The sequence below is a fragment of the Electrophorus electricus genome, chromosome 25 (genome assembly GCF_041902795.1).
Source record: "Electrophorus electricus isolate QZ-2024a chromosome 25, ASM4190279v1, whole genome shotgun sequence".
Taxonomy (NCBI): Eukaryota; Metazoa; Chordata; class Actinopteri; order Gymnotiformes; family Gymnotidae; genus Electrophorus; species Electrophorus electricus.
In genome coordinates, this window is record NC_137521.1 from 10083873 (window position 1) to 10110000 (window position 26128).

The 26128-nt window shown below is 50.3% G+C and overlaps 1 protein-coding gene across 2 annotated transcripts in view; it reads right to left on the minus strand.

The window, feature by feature from the left end:
- The window catches only part of plxna3 (plexin A3), a 108202-nt gene that overhangs the window by 17407 nt on the left and 64667 nt on the right, over window positions 1-26128 (minus strand). For both annotated transcript variants that reach the window (XM_035521821.2, XM_035521822.2), the window contains exons 10-18: window positions 15123-15323; window positions 7264-7360; window positions 3868-4058; window positions 3587-3735; window positions 3311-3431; window positions 2135-2271; window positions 1231-1398; window positions 1034-1127; window positions 67-306 (exon numbers count right to left, since the gene is read on the minus strand). In XM_035521821.2, the coding sequence (XP_035377714.1) occupies window positions 67-306; window positions 1034-1127; window positions 1231-1398; window positions 2135-2271; window positions 3311-3431; window positions 3587-3735; window positions 3868-4058; window positions 7264-7360; window positions 15123-15323 (1398 nt within the window). The remainder of the gene's footprint in view (window positions 1-66; window positions 307-1033; window positions 1128-1230; window positions 1399-2134; window positions 2272-3310; window positions 3432-3586; window positions 3736-3867; window positions 4059-7263; window positions 7361-15122; window positions 15324-26128) is intronic.

Genomic DNA, 26128 nt, shown 5'->3' on the forward strand with positions numbered 1-26128 from the left:
GGCAGCGTTTTCTGCTTGTTTTTAAGCCTCATTCTGACCAAACACCGTTGGGAAGAAACCCGTTACCTTCAGGATGATGGGTGACCCAGGCTTGACCTCAAGTATCCCAGCATTGCCAAGCGGGTCAAACGTGGGGTTGGGATAATAGGTGAAGGGCGTGCCGTTGAGGATGAGGAGGGAGCTGACGTTGTCCAGGATGAAGCCGAACTCATCTGGATGGAGGCCAGTTTCGGGAGCTTGCCGCTTCGTGTAGAGAATGGGTGGGGCTAAGCAGGTCATCGTGGAGTCGTTCACTACTGTACACACCTGAGGCAGGAACAGATCTGTTATTAGGGTGTTCCTCAGCTCAGGACCTGCACTGCCACTATATGGCTACTATTCAGTGTGTACTGAACTGGTGGGACAGTGTGTACTGAAGCGGTGGGACAGTGTGTACTGAAGCGGTGGGACAGTGTGTACTGAAGCGGTGGGACGGTGTCTACTGAATTGGTGGGACAGTGTGTACTGAAGCGGTGGGACGGTGTGTACTGAAGCGGTGGGACGGTGTGTACTGAAGCGGTGGGACGGTGTCTACTGAACTGGTGGGACAGTGTGTACTGAAGCGGTGGGACGGTGTGTACTGAAGCGGTGGGACAGTGTCTACTGAACTGGTGGGACGATGTGTACTCAAGCGGTGGGACGATGTGTACTCAAGCGGTGGGACAGTGTCTACTGAACTGGTGGGACAGTGTGAACTGAAGCGGTGGGACAGTGTCTACTGAACTGGTGGGACAGTGTGTACTGAAGCGGTGGGACAGTGTGTACTGAAGCGGTGGGACGGTGTGTACTGAAGCGGTGGGACGGTGTGTACTGAAGCGGTGGGACGGTGTGTACTGAACTGGTGGGACAGTGTGTACTGAAGCGGTGGGACATTCGGGTGTGCTAAAGTGATGGGCCAAAGCAGAGGGGCAGTGTGTGATTAAAACTGTGCTACAGCAGTGTGACAGTATGACGAAACAGTCTGTGCTGAAGCAGTGAGACGGTCTGTGCTTACGTTAGTGGTCTCCACGCCGTTATATTTGGCCCTGACTTTGGGCTCCTGGATGGTGAGCAGGTGAGTTCCTGTGACGGTCAGAGACGTGCTGCCACTGCAGAGACATAAAGACACAAATGCTTTGTTTGCTCTTCACAGCCTCTTTGCATGTCTTTGTTTGGTTACTTTTCCAATTTGCATGTGTGTGTCTGACTCACTTGATAATGGTCCAGCCAGGCTCCATGCTGTTGATCGTGGGGTCCTCCGTGTAGACATAGCGCAGGTCGCTACTGATCTCCGCCTTGTCTATGAACAGCTTGATGGACGAGGCCCCCGCACCCGTAATGGAGGCTGGAGTCACACACACGATCTCCCGCAACGTCCTCCTGTCGAGCGGTGCGCACACAAGGATGGGTGGTTCATACCCTGACGAACACGGCAGATTACTGCTGTCTATCAGTTCCAGATTTCTGATCATCTAAATTACCGACGTGTTTAAAACCACGAAATTATGCATCAAAAGAGCTGCGATAGTGCTGTGTGATTTTGCATAAATGATCCCGTGAGTTCGGTGTAATGCTTCTCCTAGAGTTTCTTTTTCTGACAATATGTCAGCTCCTGAGTGCTCAATCTCTCGTCTTCTGTTTTTGGCTGGAGTCCTGGACCGCCCACAGGGCCGTGAGGGCCTCCATCCAGGATGGGCTTGTCTGCTGGACAGGCACAACCTCATATATCTGTCTGGCTTCAGGCCTCCTCTTCGTCTTGTGTTTGCATGCACGAGGAGAGTGCCAACCAGAGAGCGACGGTCAAGCTACAGCTCTAATTACAGACCCGCCCACTCTCACTGCAGAATCGCCCGGTCCTGCTACAGACCTGCCTACTCTCACTGTAGAACCGCCCAGTCCCACTACAGACCCGCCCCCTCTCACTGCAGAGCTGCCCCGTCCCGCTACAGACCCGCCCACTCTTGCTGCAGAAACGCCCAGTCCAGTTACAGACACACCCACGCTAACGAAGGGCGGTGCAGCGGATCGACACGGCCGCCCTGGCTGCGGCCGGAGCGCTCGAGCTGCAGGCAGAGCAAACAGATGGTTGGATGGCCATAGATGGCGAGCCACTTACTTAATGAAGCGGCACTCCTCCTGGGCCAGGAACACCGTGACGGAGCTGCCAGCGTCCAGGTGCCGGCCGGTGACGGTCAGGCGAGTTCCTCCCGACACAGGTCCTTTCTCAGGCCACACCTGACCGATGCTGGGAGCCTGGATGGAGAACACATACGAGATACTAGCTCCTGACCAGTTGCACCACTGTGCACACCACATCCACAATCACACACGCTTGCACAAGGACATCCATGTGGATCCAGAGACCTTGCAAGGACCTCTTATTGCGTGCACACACACACACACACACACACACACACACACACACACACACACACACACACACACACACACCCAAATCTTATAACGGTAACGTTGTGGCTGCTCCTGTGTTGGGCTTGTTCTGTGTGGTCTGTGGGTACCTGCATCCCCATCCATGTCTCCCCATTTAGGGGCTTCTGCAGGGTGGGACCGCCAATCTGTTTTTCATTACAGCCCCCAAGAGGACCATGCAGGACCATCTGCACTGTGCCTGTGTGTGTGGGTGTGTGAATGCACGCGTGGACGCGGACATGTTTGTGTGCTTGAGTATCAGGGTGCTCTTGCATGATGTTATAGCTACGTGTCTGCATGTTTGGGTTTTGATGAAAGATTCCTCGCAATTGTAAAACATTTGTGTGTGTGTGTGTGTGTGTGTGTGTGTGTGTGTGTGTGTGTGTGTGCGCGCGAACGCATGTTTTCATGTCTGCATGTGAGCGTGTGCATGTGTGCGAGAGTATTTTCATGAGTATTCTTGTCATGCTTCTTGGCCTAATGTAATACACTAATAGCCCCATCCCACAGAGCAGCACTTAACCCTGAGCTGTAGTAAAGGTGGGTGTTTGGTGGGGGAGGTCGTCCTCCTACCTCCAACATTATTGCCCCTCTCGCTCAGATACACAATCACATGAGCTTGATGGGCCACTCGATTGGCTAACAGATTCCAGAAGGACTCCTATTGACTCTTCAGAGAACGCGATTAGATTGGCTCGGCGCCCTGGGGAGCGGTTTCTTATTCGCCAACTGAGGCATTCCTCTCTGGACACATCTAATGTAACGTCATCGCAGGGGGCGGCACACTAATGCGTTTTTACAAGGACTTTTGCAACAGTTGGGCAGGCGCGAGCCGAGCAGTGCACAGGGAAGCGTTACGAACCACGAAGGTGTAGATCTGCGAGGACTGAGCACGGAAGTCTGCACCGCAGTCGCCGATACACAGCTCGACGGAACCGCTAGGGGGACTCGCCATGAGAGACTCTTCCATGTCGCACACAATCCTGAGGGAGCAAACACACACACACACACACACACACAATGAGCACACAAAGGTAACACTGTTAACTTTGAAGACTCGGCTGAAGTGTATTAAATGGTTTCTGCAGTTGGTGTTTCTCTGCTTCTGTCCGAGGTCCGTGAGTGCTGCACGGCTCACCTCTCGGCGCTGACATACTCCTGTCCCACGGGGTTGCAGCGCACGCCCGCCACTCGCACGTGAGTGATCTCCCTCACCTGCAGCCCCAGGTTCTCACCCTCGATCGTCACACGTGTGCCCCCCTCTTTAGGACCTGTCACAGGCTGGATCTGTGCATGCAATTTAAAAAAAAAAATAAATAATCGATATTATACAATTAAAATAGACTATTCAATTTATCCAGATGTCATGTTTACAACCTATTCATCGAGTATTTGTTTGTGCGTGCGTGTGTGTGTCACCTTAGTAATGCGTGGATGACTGCAGCGCACGTTCCGGCGGGCCTGGTGCATCCAGTTGAGTTCAGGTGAAGGGCAGTGTGGCTTCAGGAGACACCTCTTATCAGACAGACACCAGCCACACTCGAACATGCTGTCTGCCTTCAGACACAGGCCACAGCTGTCCCTCTGAGCTTCACACTTATACAGGAGAGCTGTGGACCACGCACACACACACACACACACACACACACACACACACACACACAGTGACACACGGTCATGGATCTGCATGCACACGCACGCACACTCATACACGGTAACGAATCCGCATGCACACACACACAGTCATACACGGTCATGGATCCACACACACACACACACAGCTGGAATAAAATGTTGCTCTTTGCTGGTCGGAGGCTGGTGAATCGTGGGAGTGGGAGCGTGCTGTGACTCTATAATTGAACTGCAAGGAGAAGAGCAGGACAGGCAAAGCCCACGCCTGCATTTACCATACACAGCGTTCGGATATCTGCTCCACCAGCACGCACGCACTAATTCAATGATTAAAAGGACAAATGTATTAGGACACACAAAGTGGACAAAAGTATTAGGACATACCTCTTAATCGTTGAATTCAGGTGTTTCATTCAGTCCCATTGCCACAAACGGGTATAAAATCAAGCACATTGCCATGCAGTCTGACTTTACAAACATTTTTGAAAGAATGGGCCATTCTAAAGCGCTCACTGAATTTGAACATGGTACAGTCATAGGATGCCAATACTGCAAACAAGCCAGCTGATGAAATTTCTTCCCTCCTAGATATTCCACGATTGACTGTGAGTGGTGTTATCGAACCGTGGACGCGTTTAGGAACCACAGCAACTCAGCCTCAACGTAGCATACCACGTAAAGGTATGGAGCACGGTCCCCGAGTACCCAGGTGCATAGTGTGTAATAACACGGTCAAGCAGCTGCATGAAACCCATACTTCCCCACCCACAATGCCAAGTGTGGGATGGGTGGTGTAAAGCACACGGACACTGGACTCTGCAGCAGAGGAAACAGTTCTGTGGAGTGACAAAGCACGCTTCTCTGGAGGTCCGAGGGACGAGTCTGGGTTTGATGACTGCCAGGAGAACGTTACCTGCCTGACTGCACTGTGCCACCTGTACAGTTTGGTGGAGGAGGGGTAATGCTGTGGGGTTGGTTTTCAGGTGTTGGCCTGGGCACATTAGTTCCAGTGAAGGGAAATCTTAACGCTTCAGTACACCAAGACATTTTGGACAAATGTTAGATTCCAACTTTTTGCGGGACAGTTTGGGGAAGGCCCGTATCTGTACCAGCACGACTGGGCCCCAGTGCACAAAGCAAGGTCCATAAAGGCACAGTTGAGTGAGTCTGGCGTGGGAGACCTTGACAGGGCTTGACGGAGCCCTGACCTCCACCCAATCAAACACCTTTGGGAAGAACTAGAACGGAAACTGTGAGCCAGAACCTCTCATCCAACATCAGAGTCTGAGCTCAGAAATGCGCTTCTGGATGAATGGGCACCAATCCCACAGACACACTCCAAAACCTTGTAGAAAGCCTCCCAGAAGAGTAGAGGCTGTTACAGCTCCATGTGAATATCTGTGAGTTTAGAACAGGACAACATAAAAGCTCCTGTAGGTGTAATGTGTAGGTGTCCTAATAATTTGTCCACACAGTGTACACACACATACATCCCACATGCTCTTGGCAAGCCCTCTAAACAGCAGTGGTGAGGCAGGCAATGAAGATTGCTCTGGTACTGACTAGCTGAGGCCAGGGAGCAGGAGGCTACTGGGTACACCACTCCCTGCTCCTCCACACACACACACACACTCACTCACACACACACACACACTCACTCACACACACACACACACACACACACACACACACACACACACACACACACGCTCACACACACACTCACACGCACTCACTCACACGCACACTCACACGCACACACACTCACACGCACACACACTCACACGCACGCACACTCACACACTCACGCACACACTCACGCACACACACTCACACGCTCACGCACACACGCTCGCTCACACACACACACACACACGCTCACACACACACGCTCACACACACACGCTCACACACACACACACACACACACACACACACACTCACACGCACACACACTCACACGCACACACACTCACACGCACACACACTCACACGCACGCTCACACACACACACGCTCACACACACACACTCACACGCACACACACTCATACACTCACACGCACACACACACACTCGCACACTCACACACTCACGCACACACGCACTCACACACGCTCACACGCACACACACGCTCACACACACACGCTCACACACACACGCTCACACACACACGCTCACACACACACACTCACACACACACAGACACACTCACACAGACACACTCACACAGACACACTCACACACACTCACACTCACACACACACACTCACAGACACACACACACAGACACACACACACAGACACACACACACACAGACACACACACACACACGCACAAACACACACACTCACACACACCCATCTCTCCCTTCAAGCCTCACGTGTGCAGGGCAGTGTAGGCAGAATTCAGATCTACACATTTCGCTTTCTTTCTACTTCCCTCCATCCTCACACTCCGTCCTGCATGCTCTTATCTCCGGCTGTCACAAACACACGCACGCACCCACAAACTCTCTCTCTCACCTTCTCTCTCTGTTGAAGGAGGAAGTCTTTGTCTCTCGCTTTAGGCCTGCCCCCGTGCCCCCCCCCTTATCGCTCATACACTCTTTATTTCCCTCTCCTCTCCTCACAAAAGGTCAGAAGCTACTGAAAATCCATCCTCTCCAACATTCCATCAAGCTGGAAAACACAGCGCTGCGGCGAGGATGAAGGACAGTCTCGGCGTTGTCTTCAGCAGCACAATAAAGGTATAAAAAAACAAAAATAGACCCGAGGCAGCAAGTCATCAATAAAACACCACATGTAGGACGGAGGGAAACCTAGACGGAGAAATCTTATACGCATTAACGGCGCGTCGACATCCACCCAAACGCAGCACATCTCTGCACTGGGAGAGACTATGCACATGGACAGGGAAGCCGGTCCCCACTACGTACACGCTCAGCTGCTCCACCCTACTGGTCTGGGACCCCTGTGCCTTTGCACACATGTAGTTCGAGTTCAGAGTAGTAGACACATTCTACTACATTTTGGTTGCGGGGAGAGTTCACTCCTGGAGGTCCACGGCGGTGCAGAATCCAAACGTTTGAGCTCCTGCGAGGCTCACGGGCTCTAGGTGAGCAAACTAATTAGGTGTAGGCAGGAGAGGTGGGGCAGAGTGCTGCTACGCCCTGCTACTCACCTCTCATGGATGCGGGTTTGTCGATGGGGAAGTCGCTGTCCCAGACGATGGAGAAGTCCACGGGGAGGTCCCCCATTTCGTTCCCCTCATACCAGTACTAGGGAGACAGAGCAGGCACAGTGTTACGCACCACAAAAACACACTCTCACATCGCAATCTCTCACATCGTCCATGCAGAACACGGCCCCTAACCAACCCAACCCTTTTACAACAAGTTTGTAAAAATCATCTCTTATTTTATTTGGATATTTTTATATTGAAATCTGATTAAAATATTCAGAAAAATTGTAGTGTTAAAATGTGTTCATATCGCTATATAAAATCAAGTTACATTTCAATAAACACTGTGAATTACACATAAAGCAGAATTTTCTTTTAAATATGTTACTTGTGTGTGACATTTGTCAACAATCATATGTCAACAAACATATGATTTGTTACAGAACTTTTGCATTTAGAAAGAGGCCTGTAGGATCTCCAAATCCATCCAAAGTGACCCAAGCACAGGTGCTTATGTGCACAGTGTGTGTGTGTGTGTCTCCCACACGAAGAACACCAAGGCTTGCATTAGCGGAGTAAACAGGTTTTGTGTTCTCCAACACACAACAGAGGAGGAAGACTTTTCTTTTTTTCGGTGTGTTAATTACCGAGTGCAGTGAGAGGGCTTGACCGAACCATGCTGGGGCTTCCGAAAACACGTGGACCAGGAGAGCTCGTTTTAAAAAGCCGCGTGATCCGACCGAACGAACGCGGCCTCGCGCTCCCTCTCTCTGAACCAGTGTCGGCAACAGTCCATCTGAGAGCCGAGGCCACCACGCCGGCCCGCTTCGCTTTCCATTTATGGCAAACCCCGGCAGGCCAAGAGGTGCCGACAGCATGGGGCTGCTCCTTCAGCTGGTGGTTAGGCCGGGGCAAACGTCAGTGGCTAGCCCTGTCTTCACCCAGCCATGCAGCTCACATCGATCACTACAGAGCGAGTTCGTGCGTGTGTGTGCGCATGTGCGCGTTTGATTGAGAGACATGGACTCGAGACTTCGCCAGCTGTTCTGGAGGAAATATCCGTGAGGAAGTGGAGTGCACCAGTCTACGGCAGAGATGATGACAGCCCTGAGTGGAACTCTCCCGGCCCGCTGGCGCGAGGCTCCCCCCCCCCCCCACCTTACATCGTGATTGGGGTCAATGGTCAATTATGGATGACCTGGGGGGGAGGGGGGATGCCATTTGAGCGTCGTCGGCTCATTTTGCAATTCGCCGGGAGATTTTTTGTCAAGTCTCAGAGAGACGAACAGGGAATATGTGACAAGCTCTGGAGAGATGAAGATTTGCAGCTTGGTGGGACAGAAATAGGATTCTGGGTTTCACCAAAAAAGCCGGAAATATACCTGAATCGGAATGAGAAACAGCAGTTTCAAAAACCCTGTAGAAAGAGCTGTCCATTATCCTGACTACCGGCACTGTGATTCCAGTTTAAATCAAAACACGCTTAAGAATACAGCAAAGGAGAAAAAAAGTGATATAAAAATCCCAAATAAATAAAAATATGTGAAATGGGTCGTTGCCATGTCTGAGCCATGGAGAGAGAGAGAGCGAGAGAGTGTCACACACAATGGATTTTGGGCAGTAATATGATGTATTTTCTTGCCTGTTACCTCCTCTCCAGTGAAAGGCAGGGCAGCTTTGAGGAGATTAGCCGCAGAGGGTAAACGAGCCACAGCCTTTGTGTTGGCCCATACAATACAGCTTATCTGTGCCAGTAGTGAATTGATTTTCTTCAGCCTTGTCTTCCAACAGCATCGTGGTGTTCTGTGAGGAGACAGCCTGGCCTGATTCTGTCAGGAGTCTCAGCGGGAATGACTAGTAAACGACAGCAAGATATTCTTACCTTTAAAACACCCCTCCCTCCGAAAACCACACAAATCCGTGCGCAGCCCATACACGGTCTAAAACACACACGCACCATACTGGAAACTATCGGCAAGATGGGAATTCTGTGTCATTTTGGTTTCATTTTCACATGTGGGGTCTATTCTGGTCTCACTTGCTTCGACATGCAGGCAGCGCTGGCTGGCCTGATTTAAGAGTGTGCGCTTTAGAAATGAGCAACTCAACAACCTTCTTACTACAGCAAAGTTAAAACTACAGCACGGTTGCCGACACTGGGGATGAGGAATGACTCAGGAAGGAAGCACACACACACACACACACACACACACACACACACACACACACGCACATGAAAACACACATCCAAGCTGATCTTCTCTAAATTAAGCAATCTCAATTAATTCCAATAATGGAACTTGACCCTCCAGGCACTAAATTGGATTTAACTCTTTCAAAAATATTTACTTAAGGGTTAGAAAAAAACACCTGTGGCTACTTTTGGCTCCAGTTGGACTTGCAGACTCCCCTAAGTGACAGAATGAAAATCAATGGGACTTAATGATGGACACTTTCCTGTACATTTAATTCAGTAACCAAAGGAGTCCAGACTCAGCAGAAAGCCACGGTGGCATTGGCAACATCTGGGAAAGGGCCCGTCTCGCGCGGTACTTAACGCTAGCCTCATCCCTGAATCATAGGTGTCCTGTTACCGTGCTTCTACCAGTAATAACAGGATAGAATTTGCTCAGCTGCGTGCTGTGTTCCTTTAATTGCCCTGCCGAGGAGAAAGGAATTCTGTGACAAGATAATGGGGAGAAAAGAATTCTGTGACACAATGAGGAGAAAGGAATTCTGTAACATGATAACAGATAGAGATGCAACTGGAAATCATGGCTGTCCCTGCCAAAGCAACTATGATGCGATTTGGCTTGGTTCATTTCCATCTGGAACTGAGGAATGATATGAGTCTATAGAGGAGGGTTGGCAAACGCTCCCAAGAAGGAAATAAAGACAGAGAGAGAGAGAGAGCGAGAGAGAGAGAGAGAGAGAGAGAGAGAGAGAGAGAGAGGGAGAGAGAGAGAGGTAAGAATGAGCAAGACAGGACGGGTGGTTGAACTTATGTCACCATAAAATACGTAGGTGCACTCATCTAAGGCCAACCAAAGTGTTTTTTCCCCTCATGAAGACTACCGTCATCTCACACAGAACTTTCTGGAATGTCACTTACAGGGCCATTTCCTCATTAAGAGATTGCAGTGCAGCTGAGACTCTCCCAGAGTGCCCTCTGCCTATGGTTCAGTTAACGCCATGAAACGCGTCAGCCGCTTACTTCGCACTGCCCCCGATCGCCGCATCGGCCGATAGGCTCGTTGCTACGGCGCCCACCTGCCGCAGCGCGGCCGTGTCCTGCGGGATTCCGCCACTGCGGGGCAAAGGACGAGCAGGACGGCTCCCTACTGGCGACCCTGCAGACCTGGGTGGGCATGGTCCATGTTCATGTTCCTGTGATGAACAGAGCTAGAAGCACTTTTTCTCTTTTTTTGCATGTTCCACTCTGTGGTGGAGTATAAAAACGCTAATGCCTGATTGAGCACTTGATGAGAATAATAGAATAATGAGGGTGAGCTGGTTCAAAAAGCCTGACAAAAATAACATTTAAGTGTTTTTATTCAAAAAGCCCCTGCTACCCTGCACAGAGGATAATGGCCTTCTTTGTGAGGGGCTCTCTTCATCAAGAGGCTGGTTTAGAACTTGGGCATTGTGTAAAAAAGGTCTCCATGGTACGTTTCCCCGGTAACACGGCCGGTGTCTGTCGCTAAGGGGTCAGCGGCGCTTAGCAACACTTGCACTTATGGACTCATTTTGGGTATTTTGTTCACCATTTTGTGAAGGGAACAACAACAACAAGAAAGAAAGAAAGAAAGAAAGAAAGAGAAAAAGAAAAAACATTCTTCCAATCTGCCTGCACCTGCACCTGCACCTTTTTGTCTTTGGCAGAGGCTGGTGCCGTTTCCACCCCCACGCGTGTTTGAAGGACGCGCCGGCCCAAGACATGCGGACGGTGGCGTTGTGACACCCACGTGGGCAGTGCACGTCCGACCTTAGAGCGGATCCGGAAGGAAGCAGTGGGTTGGAGTCAGGAGCACACGGCACGTCTCCCCCGCGGACACTACCCGAACGGTCGGACATTACAACGTGACTGTTAAAAAGGATAAATGAAATAAAACAAATATAGAAAAATGGGGAGCAACAGGTTGAGAGAGGAGGAGATGGCGTTTTTGAGGAGGACGTTATGATGAAGGAAAAAATAACCTACATTCAAGGCCTTATACTCAGCAAACAACCCTGAGGTACACCCTTGTGGGTTTGGAGTAATTTAAAGTCTAATCATGTCGTTGACTGTCTCCTAACGTATGTAATAAATCAAATCTGTCAGCATCACCAAAATAATTATTAATCCACTCGTTTCCCTTCAGCGACGTACACCATTTCTCATAATTACACATCTCTGAATCTTCGATTTCTCGCCTCTGCATTAAAGAGGTGTGCAGCCTGCACCTCTCACTAGCACACTCGGAGGGTACAGTCCATGTTCTCCAGTGCCCCAGGGACACTGAAACCACACAATAGCAGTATTGTGACAGGCTGAAAAGGCAGCTGTCTGAGGGCCGGCTCGGGCGCAAAGCAGCGGAGAAATTAGCAAGCACACAGGACCGTTTAACTTGATTTTTGTCAAAAAAAAAGGGGGGGGTTGTTACTCCAGTGTGAGCTGGCGACATAGCCTAAGGGAGGGCATTTACACAGGCCTCAGAGCAGATCAACTGGCCGTAACCCAACACCGGGGCCTCGCTGAGAATTTGCGGATGTGGTTCAGCACGTTTTTTCTCAAACGTGGTCTTCCGAAGTGCCTGAGCTCACACAGGAACACCAAGCGGCTGCCGTTGGCATTTCATGACATCATTTGCAGCTTAATGCGGTAAGTAATGTATATTTGGCTTTCTGGGTATAGACTGGATTAGGTTTACAAACTATTCACATTTTATGCAGCCTTAGCTTACCTACAATGTGTACAAACTACAAAACTAGACTAGGTATACCCAGTATTATGTTCAGATTTTGCATGCAGGCTGCATATTACTGATTCACTGTGAGCCCCATGGCTGGCCACAGGGATCACTGCATTCAATGACAATTCACAGGAAATGCAGTTCAGGGCTACAACCACCCTGAATACCGTTTTAATAAACATCCAAAAAACATCCAAAGAAGCGAATACATTTTTTTTCCGCTTTCAGCTTTCCTTTGTGTAGCATTTCACACCCATTCCACCTTTAATGGAACACTCCACTTAGTGTACCTTTAATTAGGATTTCTTGTTTAATTTAGCTAAGCTAACTACTGACACCTGTGATGTTAAACAATTAGGCTATCCCTCTGAAGAGTGCAGCTTGTCTGGTACGAGATGCCGGGGAAATATATGGAAAAGGGAAGAAACGGCTGATTGATTCTCTGTTGCCCATCTGAGGACACTCACAATTTCATTAGCATGGACTACATGGCCTCAGCGTCACCTGACCGCGTAGCTCAGCAGAGAGACAGAGCCATTCGCCTTGATGGCGAGTGTGATTGATTGTTGCTGGCTTGTGCGTGTGTGTGTGAGTGAGTGTGTGTGTGTGTGCGTGCGTGCGTGCGAGTGAGTGTGTGTGAGTGAGTGTGTGTGTGTGTGTGTGTGAGTGAGTGTGTGTGCGTGTGTGTGTGTGTGTGTGTGTGTGTGTGCGTGTGTGTGTGTGTGGGTGCACGACTGGGGTGGGACGTGCAAGGGGAAGTGAGATGACGATGACACACATTCCCTCGGGAGTGAGTGTAATTTGGAGCATGTCTTTACTGGTGTTGGATTGCTATTCAGTTCAGAAGAGATGCATGACAAGTGAGCGAGAGAGAGAGAGAGAGAGAGAGAATGAGGGAGAGAGGAGACAGAGAGAGAGAGAGAGAGAGAGAGAGAGAGAGAATGAGAGAGAGAGAGAGAGAGAGAATGAGGGAGAGAAGAGACAGAGACAGAGAGAGAGAGAGAGAGAGAGAGAATGAGGGAGAGAGAGAGAGAGAGAGAGAGAGAGGTTATGGTGTTTGTTGTGTTACTCGTAATCATCCTATCGATTTATCCATGCATCCAAACCGCTGGCAGGAGTCGAGAACAGACGTACCCCGGGTAGAGGTGGTAAGCGCGGGGTTATCCTCTCACAACAGTACAACAGCAGAAGGCAGTTCCACGCGCCCCCTCTGTAGCAGCTCGTGAAGGACCGAGCTGATTTCTGGCGTAAAAATAGACCCGTGTGCAAATGGATCTGTGCGGAGGTGCCCTGCAACAGCCATCAACGCGTTCAAGCGCTTGACTGACTGCTTACAAGCTCACACACACTGACAGGCAGCTTGCAAATATACTCTCATTTAGTTCCTTTCAAGGACAAGGGTTGATGTGGGACTGAGGAGTAGCGGCTATGGGGCTGAGGTGTGGGGGCGCCGGGCAGGACGAGATGAGGGGAAACAGATGGAGGAGCACCTATCATTCTGAGCAGGAGTCGCCCTGCGCGGAAGAGTTCCGGTCCCGTCATCCTGTGAAACCTCGAGCGATCAATCGCGTCTGAAGCAGCCCACTCGCGCTCGCGGCAAATTGCTAAGGGACATCAATTGTCCTGTCGATGGACACGGGCGAGTTGGACGACCCTTGACCTCTGGGGGGGGTCGAGAGGTCAGAGGGTGCGCGCTCCACCTCCAGGCACTGAGGAACGAGCGCTTGGTATTTTCCTTCCTCCCGGTCACACTGTCAGGCCACATTATACAACACATCCAGATCCCGGCTAATTATTTTACAAGATTCCCCGGGGTTACCGTGACAACCAGATGGGTCACTGCCAGAGACTGCGTTTAGCCACAGCGCAAGGAGGAGGGGGGGGGGTTGAGGGGGGATGAAAAGAAGATGAAGTGAGATGAGGGAAACAGAAAAGGAAAGACATGACCAAAGGAGGGGAAAGAAAGAGAGGGATGAAACTAGGAGAGTGCAGGAAATATGACAGAGAGAGAGAGAGAGAAGACTGTCTCAATGTCAAACCTCTGACATGTCCCATTTTTCACCGAAATTGAAAAAAATAAGAGCTATGAACTGTCTTTTCTAGGATGATGTTTCTGATGCCACTGACTCTCTCTCTCTCCCTCTCCCTCCCTCTCTTTCCTGGTGATCAGTGGCTCAGTGAAAAGTCACCTTGGCTCCTTCAAAGTATTTTCAGCAAACACTTTGTGTTTCCCTTGCCTCCGGACAGTCTGCTGCTGGCTGTAGACGGCTTAGGCGCAGCCATATTGTTGCTGGGCGCGCTTGCGCTCGCGAGCCAGAAAAACGCTCGCCTCCTCCACACACTTATTCACATACCATCTGGGTTTGGCTATACATAAAAAAACCCAAAAAACCGCGCTGATGAAAAATGTTGATACTTTCGGTAAGAAAGGAGGCTGTATTGAGGCCATTGTTGTTGTTTATAAAAAACGAATCACGAGCTATTAAAGCTGGAGGCTCAGGAGTCAATCAATACCTGAAAAACAAACCCCCAAACACTGGAATAGCCGCATTTGTTATATAAACTCTTCTTCCACTTCAAATAAATTAACATATGAAATATATTAATATTTGGCCATTCTTGCACCCGATGAGTTAATACAAGAATACGAGTATTCATGCATGCTTACACCGGATTAATTAACATTTCAAAAGATATGTTCAAACATACTCACAGCATTGAATTAGCATATCAAAAATATTTGAGAATTCTTACACCTGATAAATTGACCAAAGGGTTTTAAACACAAAACCCTTAACAACAGAAAACTATCAAAGCTGTGGGTCTCCATCAAGGGCAGGTTTTTGGTGTTGTTGTTGGGTGTACGTGTGTGTGTGCGCGAATTAGAGAATCTTTGTCCGTTCTTACCGATGTGTTCTGGCACTGGATGCAGGAGCTGTTGAAACGGACTGCTGGGATGCGCTGAACTTTGCCCTGGATGTTGAACACGCACTCATAGTTCTTCTGACCTGACTGGGGCTGAGGCAGGTTCCGAGCCCGCAGGGTGATTGGCCGAACGAGGCCTGCTGGAACCAGGATGTCGCCACTGTGCAGGATCTGAGGGCAGCCCTACAGATGACAGGACCAGAAAAAAAACCAGAGGGCGAGAAGGTCATCCCTGATGCAGTCACCCTGCCACCTTCCACATCCGCTACAGCAATGACCGCTGCACCTCCACTTACTGACTTCAGACGCTTTCTGCTTAAAGAAACCCTACGACTTCCAGTCTGCTGGACAGAAAACAATAAGTAGTGTCTGCTGAAAAGGAACCCTGCCTTGCATTCACACACACACAAACACACACACACACACACACACACACACACACAGAGCCCCGATCACTTGAGGGGGGGGGGTGGTTAGAGGAGCGATGCTTGAGCAAGGCAGCGCAGCAGAGGCAGTTAAACAATCCACCCCACTGCCTCCACGCCTGCTGCTGGTTTCCCCGAGCCACAGCACGCCACTGAAGCGCTAAATGAATGTCTTCCTCAGCGGTGGCGAGTGCTAGCAGCAGACCTACGGCGGGGAGCTAGCAGAGACCTATGGAAGTGAGCTGTCGCAGGCCTACGGCGGGACGGAACGATGGAACTGCAATGATGAACAAAGTCTTGCGGCACAGTAGAAAGCAGACAGCACTTTGATATCAGATCCACACACTTCTCTGCAAGTACTGCCAGGAAACACGGATTTAAACATGGAGCCTTTTGCCCTGTACGAGCTCACCGGAGCTTTCGGCCCTCCACTTCTGAGCAAATAAAGGAAAGACTCTACGTGCACAAATACACCCAACTTGACCGTCACTATGACCATGTCCACAGGTACAAAAATGACCTCTCACCCTGAACAAAAGCGCACGACTCACTGGCTCCGAGCTGCAGCTGCTCATCCTGGCAGGTGGGCAAAAACTCCTTCGGGCCTTTTTAACCGGCGTCTTAAACCCCCAACGGCTTTCCCCGGCGAGGGGCCCTCTGACACCCACATGGGCCGCGGGGAAACCCGACGCCGCGGCTGCCCCGGACCCTCTGGCCTCCCTGGCCCAGCTGCGCATTAGAGCACGCTTAGGCCGATCTGTTATCTATTTAACGCTGAGCAATAATCGCGAGGGCTGTGAGGGCCGTCGGCCAGCGCGGGGGCCATAAATCAGACTGCCCGTGCCGAGGCCGCCCGACTCCGCCGGTCTGCTGTGGCTTTAGCGATGACGCCGGCCCTCCGACAGGTGGTGCCATCCATCTCTGTCCCGGAAGCCGGCGGGGCCCGCAGGTGGAGCGCAGTAGCAAGATTTACTCCCCTCAGAGGCACGGGGGAGACACGGGTGGTGGGGTGGGTGGGGGTGATCAGACTGCGATATGACTCCGATTTATCAACATAAATGAACCGCCTTTATTTCCGCGTCGCAGGAAGGCAGGAAAGGGTGATAGTTAACCCCGGAGATGATGAACGCCCTGACGTTGCTGCTCCAACACTGCACAGATTTTGTGTCATCAGCCCCTTTTTAAAGACAATGAGCTGGCATAAATACCTAAATACTGATTAGCCGGAATACCTTACTCTAATTAAGGAGGGGACGGTCAGATCCTTCGTTACAGGGAAGCAGCAAGGCTGGCTGGCGTGCTTGGGCTGCCGGGATTGTTTTTAGGCATTAACGTGTTACATATGGCACAGCATAGTGTGTAACTCATCTCGGTGCGCTCGGAGCGATCGCACGAGACAACTGGAGCGAGCGAACAGGCGTTGGCACAGGAGGGTACTGGAGACAGCCACAGCGCGCGACGCAGGGCGGAGGAGCGCAGGCTGAAAGAAAAGGAGGAGAGAGGTAATAATGGAGAGAAAAGAAAAGAGAGAGAGAGAGAGAAGAAGCGTGCGTGCGAGAGAAACGGAGAAAGGGTAGAAAAGGAAAGGAAGGGAAAGCGTATTTGCGCGACCCATTTCGCCGGCTCGGCTCCCCCGGCTCGGCGCGCACTCGAGTGGACCGTGAGGGTTTTCAGGCCAATCCAGACCCTTTCACAGCACTTTCACAAGAGGAGGACTCAAGGAGAAGTGAAAAATGCGAGTAAAAATTAAAACCCACACAGCAGCCCGATAACAGATTGGAGTTGTAGAAATTTAGCGCAGGTGAGTCCGCTAATGGACTATAATGGACTTTTCATCAAGTTTCCCCTTTTTGAAAATGGGCCACAGCTGCTCCATCTCATCTTTCCCTCTGAAAAAAGTTGGGCCAGATTAGATCATTAGTTCCATCCTGGTTTGTAATTTTCTAAATAAATCTTTTTTAAAGCCCTCTTGATAATTCATCTTTCCATAACTAATATATTAAGGTGGTTGCACACGCACTCACGAGAGCGACAGAGACAAAGAGGGAGAGAGAGAGAGAGAGAGAGAGAGAGAGAGAACTGGAAGTCGGCATGCACAGACACAGGGTGGCATACGTATGTGTGATCTGCTGGGTTCTGTTGCTATGCTTTAAGAGCTATTAAACGGAAACTCCAGAACGGCGGCCGTCCCTATCCATAAACACTGCTATTTATCGTGGAATATAAACAGGGTTGGCAGAGGGGTTGTGTCATCATTAATCCAATTCAAGCGGCTGCTCACGCCAGTGCATCTGTCTTCATTCAGAGGCGGCCGCGGTGTCAGGACGCGGCGTCCCGCAGCCCGCGTAGCTCATCCACCCCGCTGCCGGATCTGCGGGAGGTGAACCCAAGTGCCCCCGAAGATGTTTTTAAGCACCGCTCTCTTAATGTCAGCTTCCCTCGTTTTCATTAACAAGCTCCGATCGGCAGTTAATGATGAATTAAAGGACTGCAGGACAGAGTGTTTGTTGAATGAAATTTAAAGGTTACAGATAAAGTGAAGAGCTTGTTAAGACGGGAGGCTGGGTCCACGCGCCTGACTCCACGCTCAGTGTTAAACAGTGAGGACATTATTTGGGCTGGTTTCCTGTTTTGCATTTGGTTTTATGTCGTCTGATTGGTGGACTGTGACAGCTAAGGCATGGCTTACGCTTAGGGCTTAGACTTCTGCCGAACCTTCGGTATGCTTCAATATGCTGAGCTCTACGAAATGTTGGAGAAATCCTCACTTCAGATGGAATGCAAAATATATTAAATCAAACCAACAAAATCACTGCATGCAGTGCCGGGTGTTCCAAGCATGGACCTGCAGAGACATTGGCTGAATCCAAAATGGCTCCTTACACCCTATATAGTGTACACTGAACCCTTACACCCTATATAGTATATACTGAACCCTTACACCCTATATAGCAAACACTGAACCCTTACACCCTATATAGCAAACACTGAACCCTTACACCCTATATGGTATACACTGAACCCTTACACCCTATATAGCAAACACTGAACCCTTACACCCTATATAGCAAACACTGAACCCTTACACCCTATATGGTATACACTGAACCCTTACACCCTATATAGCAAACACTGAACCCTTACACCCTATATAGTATATACTGAACCCTTACACCCTATATGGTATACACTGAACCCTTACACCCTATATAGTATATACTGAACCCTTACACCCTATATGGTATACACTGAACCCTTACACCCTATATAGTATATACTGAACCCTTACACCCTATATGGTATACACTGAACCCTTACACCCTATATGGTATACACTGAACCCTTACACCCTATATGGTATATACTGAACCCTTACACCCTATATAGCAAACACTGAACCCTTACACCCTATATAGCAAACACTGAACCCTTACACCCTATATAGTATATACTGAACCCTTACACCCTATATGGTATACACTGAACCCTTACACCCTATATAGTATATACTGAACCCTTACACCCTATATGGTATACACTGAACCCTTACACCCTATATAGTATATACTGAACCATTACACCCTATATGGTATACACTGAACCCTTACACCCTATATAGCAAACACTGAACCCTTACACCCTATATGGTATACACTGAACCCTTACACCCTATATAGCAAACACTGAACCCTTACACCCTATATAGTATATACTGAACCCTTACACCCTATATGGTATACACTGAACCCTTACACCCTATATAGTATATACTGAACCCTTACACCCTATATGGTATACACTGAACCCTTACACCCTATATAGTATATACTGAACCATTACACCCTATATGGTATACATTGAACCCTTACACCCTATATAGCAAACACTGAACCCTGGCACCCGATATAGCCCACTACACAGGACACCAGCCAATGTCACTGTGTAGCACATTATCCCCTGTCCTACGCGCCGCCATTTTGAATGCTCTTCCAGGGAGGGTCTGTCGCAGTCCTGCTGGTTTGCAAGGGGACACTCGTAGCCGGATCCAGCCCGGAGGACAGCTGTCTCATCCCTCACTAGGGCCTTTCCCTAATACTGATTAGCACCCCATTAGGAGAGGCCTGCTGGCTAACTGCCTGTTGACAGTCCCTCCATTAACCTTATAGTGAACAGGCCAGTTATCAAACAGCTAAGCACTTTTGTCTGTTGAAACATTAAAAGCTTGCGCAAGTGGGAGAGGGGGAAAAAGTCATACTACACACACACACAGACAGGCAAACAAACCCGGAATCCAGTCTTTCACCACTGGCACACCAGGGGAAAAAAAACGACTTACAAAAATTCTCCTACAGGCAACTGCTTGGTCACTCACTCCATTTCTCCCATTTTTCCATCTCTTCCTCCCCACTAATCCCATTTTCAGTCTCCATATGCCATAATCCATGAAATATGCTGCCATCGCTCAGCAGGGAAAGGGGGAGGGGGTGGGGTGGGGATAAAGGCTCATCCCAGCTCCAAACCATATGGGAACCATGCCAATTAAAAAATGTTACATGAGATGTTTGAGTCACCCTCTTTGGGGAAGACATTTGCAGTGTTGCGGCTAAACAGACTCCGGTGTGGTGACTGTTACTAACACTCCAGCCATGACAGCTAGCGCGGCTAACACCGACTGCTAGCTGGGAGGAGTGTGCCCACTCTCATTAGCACAATGTTAACTGCCCCTTGATAGTGCTCATTTATTATTAACGATGTTAGCCTTTTTTTTTTTTTAGGTAATTGCTGCCTTAGGTACACTTACACAACGTTCTGCAGTGCTGTCAGGATCTTGTTCTGTTTCTATGTGGACCTGACTAGCGCAGTAAGGAGCGACGCAGTAAACCCCGCCCACTGCGCCTCTGCTGGCGTTTGATTTGCTGGGAGATTTATACGCGTGGTGATGGTTTGTGTATCTGAAACATGCCTGTCCTTTTCCCCATGGCTGGGAAGAGAACCATTTATGAGCCGCTGCTTGTCCGGTCAATACTGTCCCCTAGAAACCAAGGCTACACGAATGCTGTCTAATAAACGTCAGCCTGGACCTCACAGGTGAAAAGAGAGAGAGAGAGAGAAAGAGTAAGGGAGCCTGAGGTGAAAGTGAAGATTCTGGCTGTACAGTACTGACAAGCAGACCCTATTAGGCAGAATGGATCTACTGCTAATTAGTTACCCACATTTTTATGTCCTTGCTCAGAGGCTCTGGACACTATCGCCAGCCTTCTCCACGTTAGCAGAAAAAGTGTTTGCTAATGTAAAAGCAAAGATATCTTTTCACCACTGGCTGGCATGGGAGAGAGTCAGTGGGCTCAGCGTGAGAGAGAGAGAGAGAGAGAGAGAGAGAGAGAGGGGCTTAGGGCCAGTCAGCCAACTGGCCGGCCGGTCACAGAGGCGGGTCAGACCAGAGGACAGAGCCAGCAGTGCGGCGGAATGGCTGGCTGCTGACAGACACCTGCTGTGTCACTTCCTGCGTGGCCGGGGTGTCCGGCTGCGGAGGAGCGCAGTCACTGGAGCACTTCCTGCTGAGCTAATGGCTCCAGTGTCACTCATCCCACAATTAATTACCTCTGGGCACCATGAGTTAATGAAAAAGCTGCCCCACTGAGACGGACAGGGGGAGGAGTGTTAGGGGGTTGGGGGGAGGGGTGGAGAGAGTGAGGACGAAGGAGACTATGATAAAAGTTAGAGAAAGTAAGTAAAGAGAGTGAAAAGAAGTGAGAAGTGGAAGAAGAATGTGGGTTTGAGACGAGAAGCAAGACAGGACAGAGTGAGGAGAGAGAAAGAGAGAGAGGAGTAGAGAGAGAGAAGAGAGAGAGAGAGAGAGGAGTAGAGAGAGAGGAGCAGAGAGAGCGAGAGAAAGAGAGAGAGGAGTAGAGAGAGAGAGGAGCAGAGAGAGGAGTAGAGAGAGAGGAGCAGAGAGAGCGAGAGAAAGAGAGAGGAGGAGAGAGAGAAAGGAGCAGAGAGAGAGAGAGAAGAGAGAGAGAGGAGCAGAGAGAGAGAGAAAGAGAGAGAGGAGCAGAGAGAGAGAGAAGAGAGAGAGAGAAGCAGAGAGAGAGAGGAGCAGAGAGAGAAAGAGAGAGAGAGGAGCAGAGAGAGAGAGAAGAGAGAGAGAGAAGCAGAGAGAGAGAGGAGCAGAGAGAGAAAGAGAGAGAGAGGAGCAGAGAGAGAGAGGAGCAGAGAGAGAAAGAGAGAGAGGAGCAGAGAGAGAGAGAGAAGAGAGAGAGAGAAGCAGAGAGAGAGAGGAGCAGAGAGAGAAAGAGAGAGAGAGGAGCAGAGAGAGAAAGAGAGAGAGAGGAGCAGAGAGAGAGAGAAAGAGAGAGAGGAGCAGAGAGAGAGAATGAGAGAGAGAGGAGCAGAGAGAGAGGAGTAGAGAGAAAGAGAAGCAGAGAGAGAGGAGTAGAGAGAGAGAGGAGCAGAGAGAGAGAGGGAAAGAGAAAGCTGAGGCAGAAGAGAGTGTTTGATCCTTGGAACTCTCTCAGGGAAAAGGACAGTGAGCGTGTATGCACATGTGTGTGTGTGTGTGTGTGTGTGAGCGGATGTGTGAGTATGTATGCTCTTAACCATTAGTCTCAATGATCCTCTCCCTGCAGGGCTGCTCTTTAAGGTTAAACATCTACATGAGCTAATTAAGCCGTGTGTAAGGACGGCTGCTCTGGAAAGGGCGGATGTTACGGTACTCTGGCGGTGCTGTCAGTCAGAGTGTGTTTGCCAGGCTAGCGCTACCTCCAACCCTCATCCAAGGGCTGCAAGTCACAACAGGAGTCCCAGCACGGAACACCACTAAGGAGTCACAGCACAGGAGGACCATTAGCTGTCCCCATGAGCAGCTCTGAACAGTTTTGGGTCAATATTGTTGCTGAGCTCGGCTAGTAGGAGAGGTGGTGTAGAGTGAAACGGAGATGCCGCTGACGTTTTGATGGTGGGTAGCGGGAGGCTAGAGGTGACGTAGGAAAAACAATGTCAAAGCGTCCAGCGGGGATAAATCTGGAAGCATCCCGTGAATCTTCCCTACATCTATATTCCACCGAGACCTGGTCCTGTCATAAAGTTTTATATCTCAGGACGGGTAGCCGCAGTTCAGAGACCTGGAGGGACAGCACTCATTCACTCTTCACTCATGACTGCGTCTCGTTTAAAACGAAGACGTTTCGGAGCCTGTTTACGGCTCGGTGCACTCCAGAGCCGGCCCGTTCCGGTGCGGAGCGTCTCTCGGGTGAGGCGGAGGTCTTCACGGTGGACCTTCCGCGTGCAAGGGTGACAAAGCCATCCGTTCACCGGGGCAGGCTCGTCGGAGCCAACGCCTCAGGGAGCAGCTGTGAGCTCGCCATGGGCTGCTATCAAACCTACCCGCCGCTCGCGGACGGGAACAGTGAATTTTAATGGCCAGCGAGCACGGCTCTGATTGTAACTCTTTCTGACAGCTGAGCTCCAGACTGGATATAGGCTGAACATAAAGATTCGTGGTGGATCTAATTGGCCATGTGAAGGTCAGGGAACGTAAGCGAGGAAAGGAGGAATTTCGGCATGCAGGCAAACGAGCGCGTCCGTCAACAGCCCGGCATATGTTTTAATCCGGCCAGGAAGCAGCCCAGAGAGGGAGGACTGAGCATCTGAATGTGAAGGCGTTCTGAGCACGAGCCTCTCTCACACACCCCTCTGTCACACACCCCTCTCTCACACACCCCTCTCTCCTTCTCTCACACACCCCTCTCTCACACACCCCTCTCTCACACACCCCTCTCTCCTTCTCTCACACACCCCTCTCTCACACACCCCTCTCTCCTTCTCACACACCCCTCTCTCACACACCCCTCTCTCCTTCTCTCACACACCCCTCTCTCCTTCTCTCACACCGCTCTCTCAGGTTCTCCTTCTCTCCCTCCCTCACATTCTCCTCTCTCCGTGCAATAGAGAGATCAGAGGAACGAGGGTGCAAGAGAGTGCAAAGGGGCGGGGGCATGAAAAAGAGAGATTGGAGTGCAAGAGAGTGAGAAGTCGAGAGAAAGGGTGAGAGAGAGAGAGAGAGAGAGAGAGAGAGAGAGAGAGAGAGAAAGAGGAGAACTGGCTGATTTTTAGCAGATTAGGCAGAGGATTGGAGCCAAGTGACCCTCTCATCAGTCTCGCTTTCTCTCTCTCACAAACATACACACGCACACGCACACACACACGCACACGCACACGCACGCGCACACGCGCACACACACACACACACACACACACACACACACACACACACACACTGCACACTGAAGACACTGATACTGACACACTCCACCGAGCAGCAGCCTTGCACACACACAAGCACGTACATACACATGTAGACATGGAAGCATGTACAGGGCCCACATACGCTTGCAAACACGTAAACATGCCAACACATGCGGTCTGTTTAGGAGCCTGCAGTAAAGATGGTGATAGAGAGGCAGTAGCAGAGACAGTGACCTCTCCAGGCTGGACAGAGGAGTAAGGCTCAGGGGAAGGAGAGAGAGGGAGTCATAGGGAGTCATATGCCCCATACCCACACGAACAGCCATTTCTGCTCAAGACTTCATCTCCATATGAGACAAGCGTATTTCATCTCAGCCAGAGAATGTGATGCAAACTGAAACAGAGAGAGTGCATGTTTGCGTGTGTGTGTGTGCGTGTGTGTGTGCGCATGTGTGTGTGCGTGTATGTGTGCGCGCGTGTGTGTGTGCGCGTGTGTGTGTGTATGTGTGTGTGTGTGTGTGTGTGTGTGCGTGTGTGTGTGTGCGTGTATGTGTGTGTGTGTGCGTGCGTGTGTGTGTGTGCGTGTATGTGTGTGTGTGCGTGTGTGTGTGTGTGTGTGCGTGTATGTGTGTGTGTGCGTGTGTGTGTGTGTGTGTGCGTGCGTGTGTGTGTGTGCGTGTATGTGTGTGCGTGTATGTGTGTGTGTGTATGTGTGTGTGTGCGTGGGTGTGTGTGTGTGTGCGTGTATGTGTGTGTGTGTGCGTGTATGTGTGTGTGTGCGTGGGTGTGTGTGTGTGTGCGTGTGTGTGTGTGTGCGTGCGTGTGTGTGTGTGCGTGTATGTGTGTGTGTGTGCGTGTATGTGTGTGTGTGCGTGCGTGTGTGTGTGTGCGTGTATGTGTGTGTGTGTGCGTGTATGTGTGTGTGTGTGTGTGTGTGTGCGCGTGCGTGCGTGTGTGTGTGCGTGTGTGTGTGTGTGTGCGTGCGTGTATGTGTGTGTGTGTGCGTGTATGTGTGTGTGTGCGTGGGTGTGTGTGTGTGTGCGTGTATGTGTGTGTGTGTGCGTGTATGTGTGTGTGTGCGTGGGTGTGTGTGTGTGTGCGTGTGTGTGTGTGTGCGTGCGTGTGTGTGTGTGCGTGTATGTGTGTGTGTGTGTGTGTGTGTGTGTGTGTGTGCGCGTGCGTGCGTGTGTGTGTGCGTGTATGTGTGTGTGTGCGTGGGTGTGTGTGTGTGTGCGCGTGTGTGTGTGTGTGTGTGTGTGTGTGTGTGTGTGCGTGTATGTGTGTGTGTGTGCGTGTATGTGTGTGTGTGCGTGGGTGTACAGGATCTCTTGGCTTCTCCACCACTCTTCCCTCCATTATCAACACTGGATGACTCACCACTTTTTGCTGACTACCTCTTTTCTTGAGTGAGAGCAGGGGAGAGAGAGATGGAGAGAGAGATAAGATTGTCAGGCCTACTCATGGAGGTGTGGAGAGAAAACCAAAGAGGGAGAGACACAGAGACAGAGAGAGAGAGAGAGCGAGAGAGAGTGAGACATACAGAGGGAGGGACACTGAGAGAGAGAGCGAGAGAGTGAGAGAGAGAGAGAGACATACAGAGGGAGGGACAGAGAGAGAGAGATACAGAAGGAGGGACACAGAGAGAGAAAGAGAGAGAGCGAGAGTGAGAAAGAGAGACATACAGAGGGAGGGACAGAGAGAGAGAGAGACATACAGAGGGAGGGACAGAGAGAGAGAGATACAGAAGGAGGGACACAGAGAGAGAAAGAGAGAGCGAGAGTGAGAAAGAGAGACATACAGAGGGAGGGACAGAGAGAGAGAGAGAGAGACATACAGAGGGAGGGACAGAGAGAGAGAGAGCGAGAGAGAGAGACATACAGAGGGAGGGACAGAGAGAGAGATACAGAAGGAGGGACACAGAGAGAAAGAGAGAGAGCGAGAGTGAGAAAGAGAGACATACAGAGGGAGGGACACAGAGAGAGAGCGAGAGAGTGAGAGAGAGAGAGACATACAGAGGGAGGGACAGAGAGAGAGAGAGATACAGAAGGAGGGACACAGAGAGAGAGAGAGAGAGAGAGAGAGAGAGAGAGAGGGAGGGTTGGGTCAGAGAAAGAGAGAGAGAGAGAGAGAGAGAGAGAGAGAGAGAGAGAGAGAGAGAGATAGAGGGAGGGTTGGGTCAGAGAGAGAGAGAGAGAGAGAGAGAGAGAGAGAGAGGGTGGGGCCAGAGACAGGCATATCTCTGTACTGCTGGCTGACTCTGATAAGGAATCTCTTTGATGTTCAGTTAAGTGTAAAATTAAAATGTGGCAAAAAGGCAAG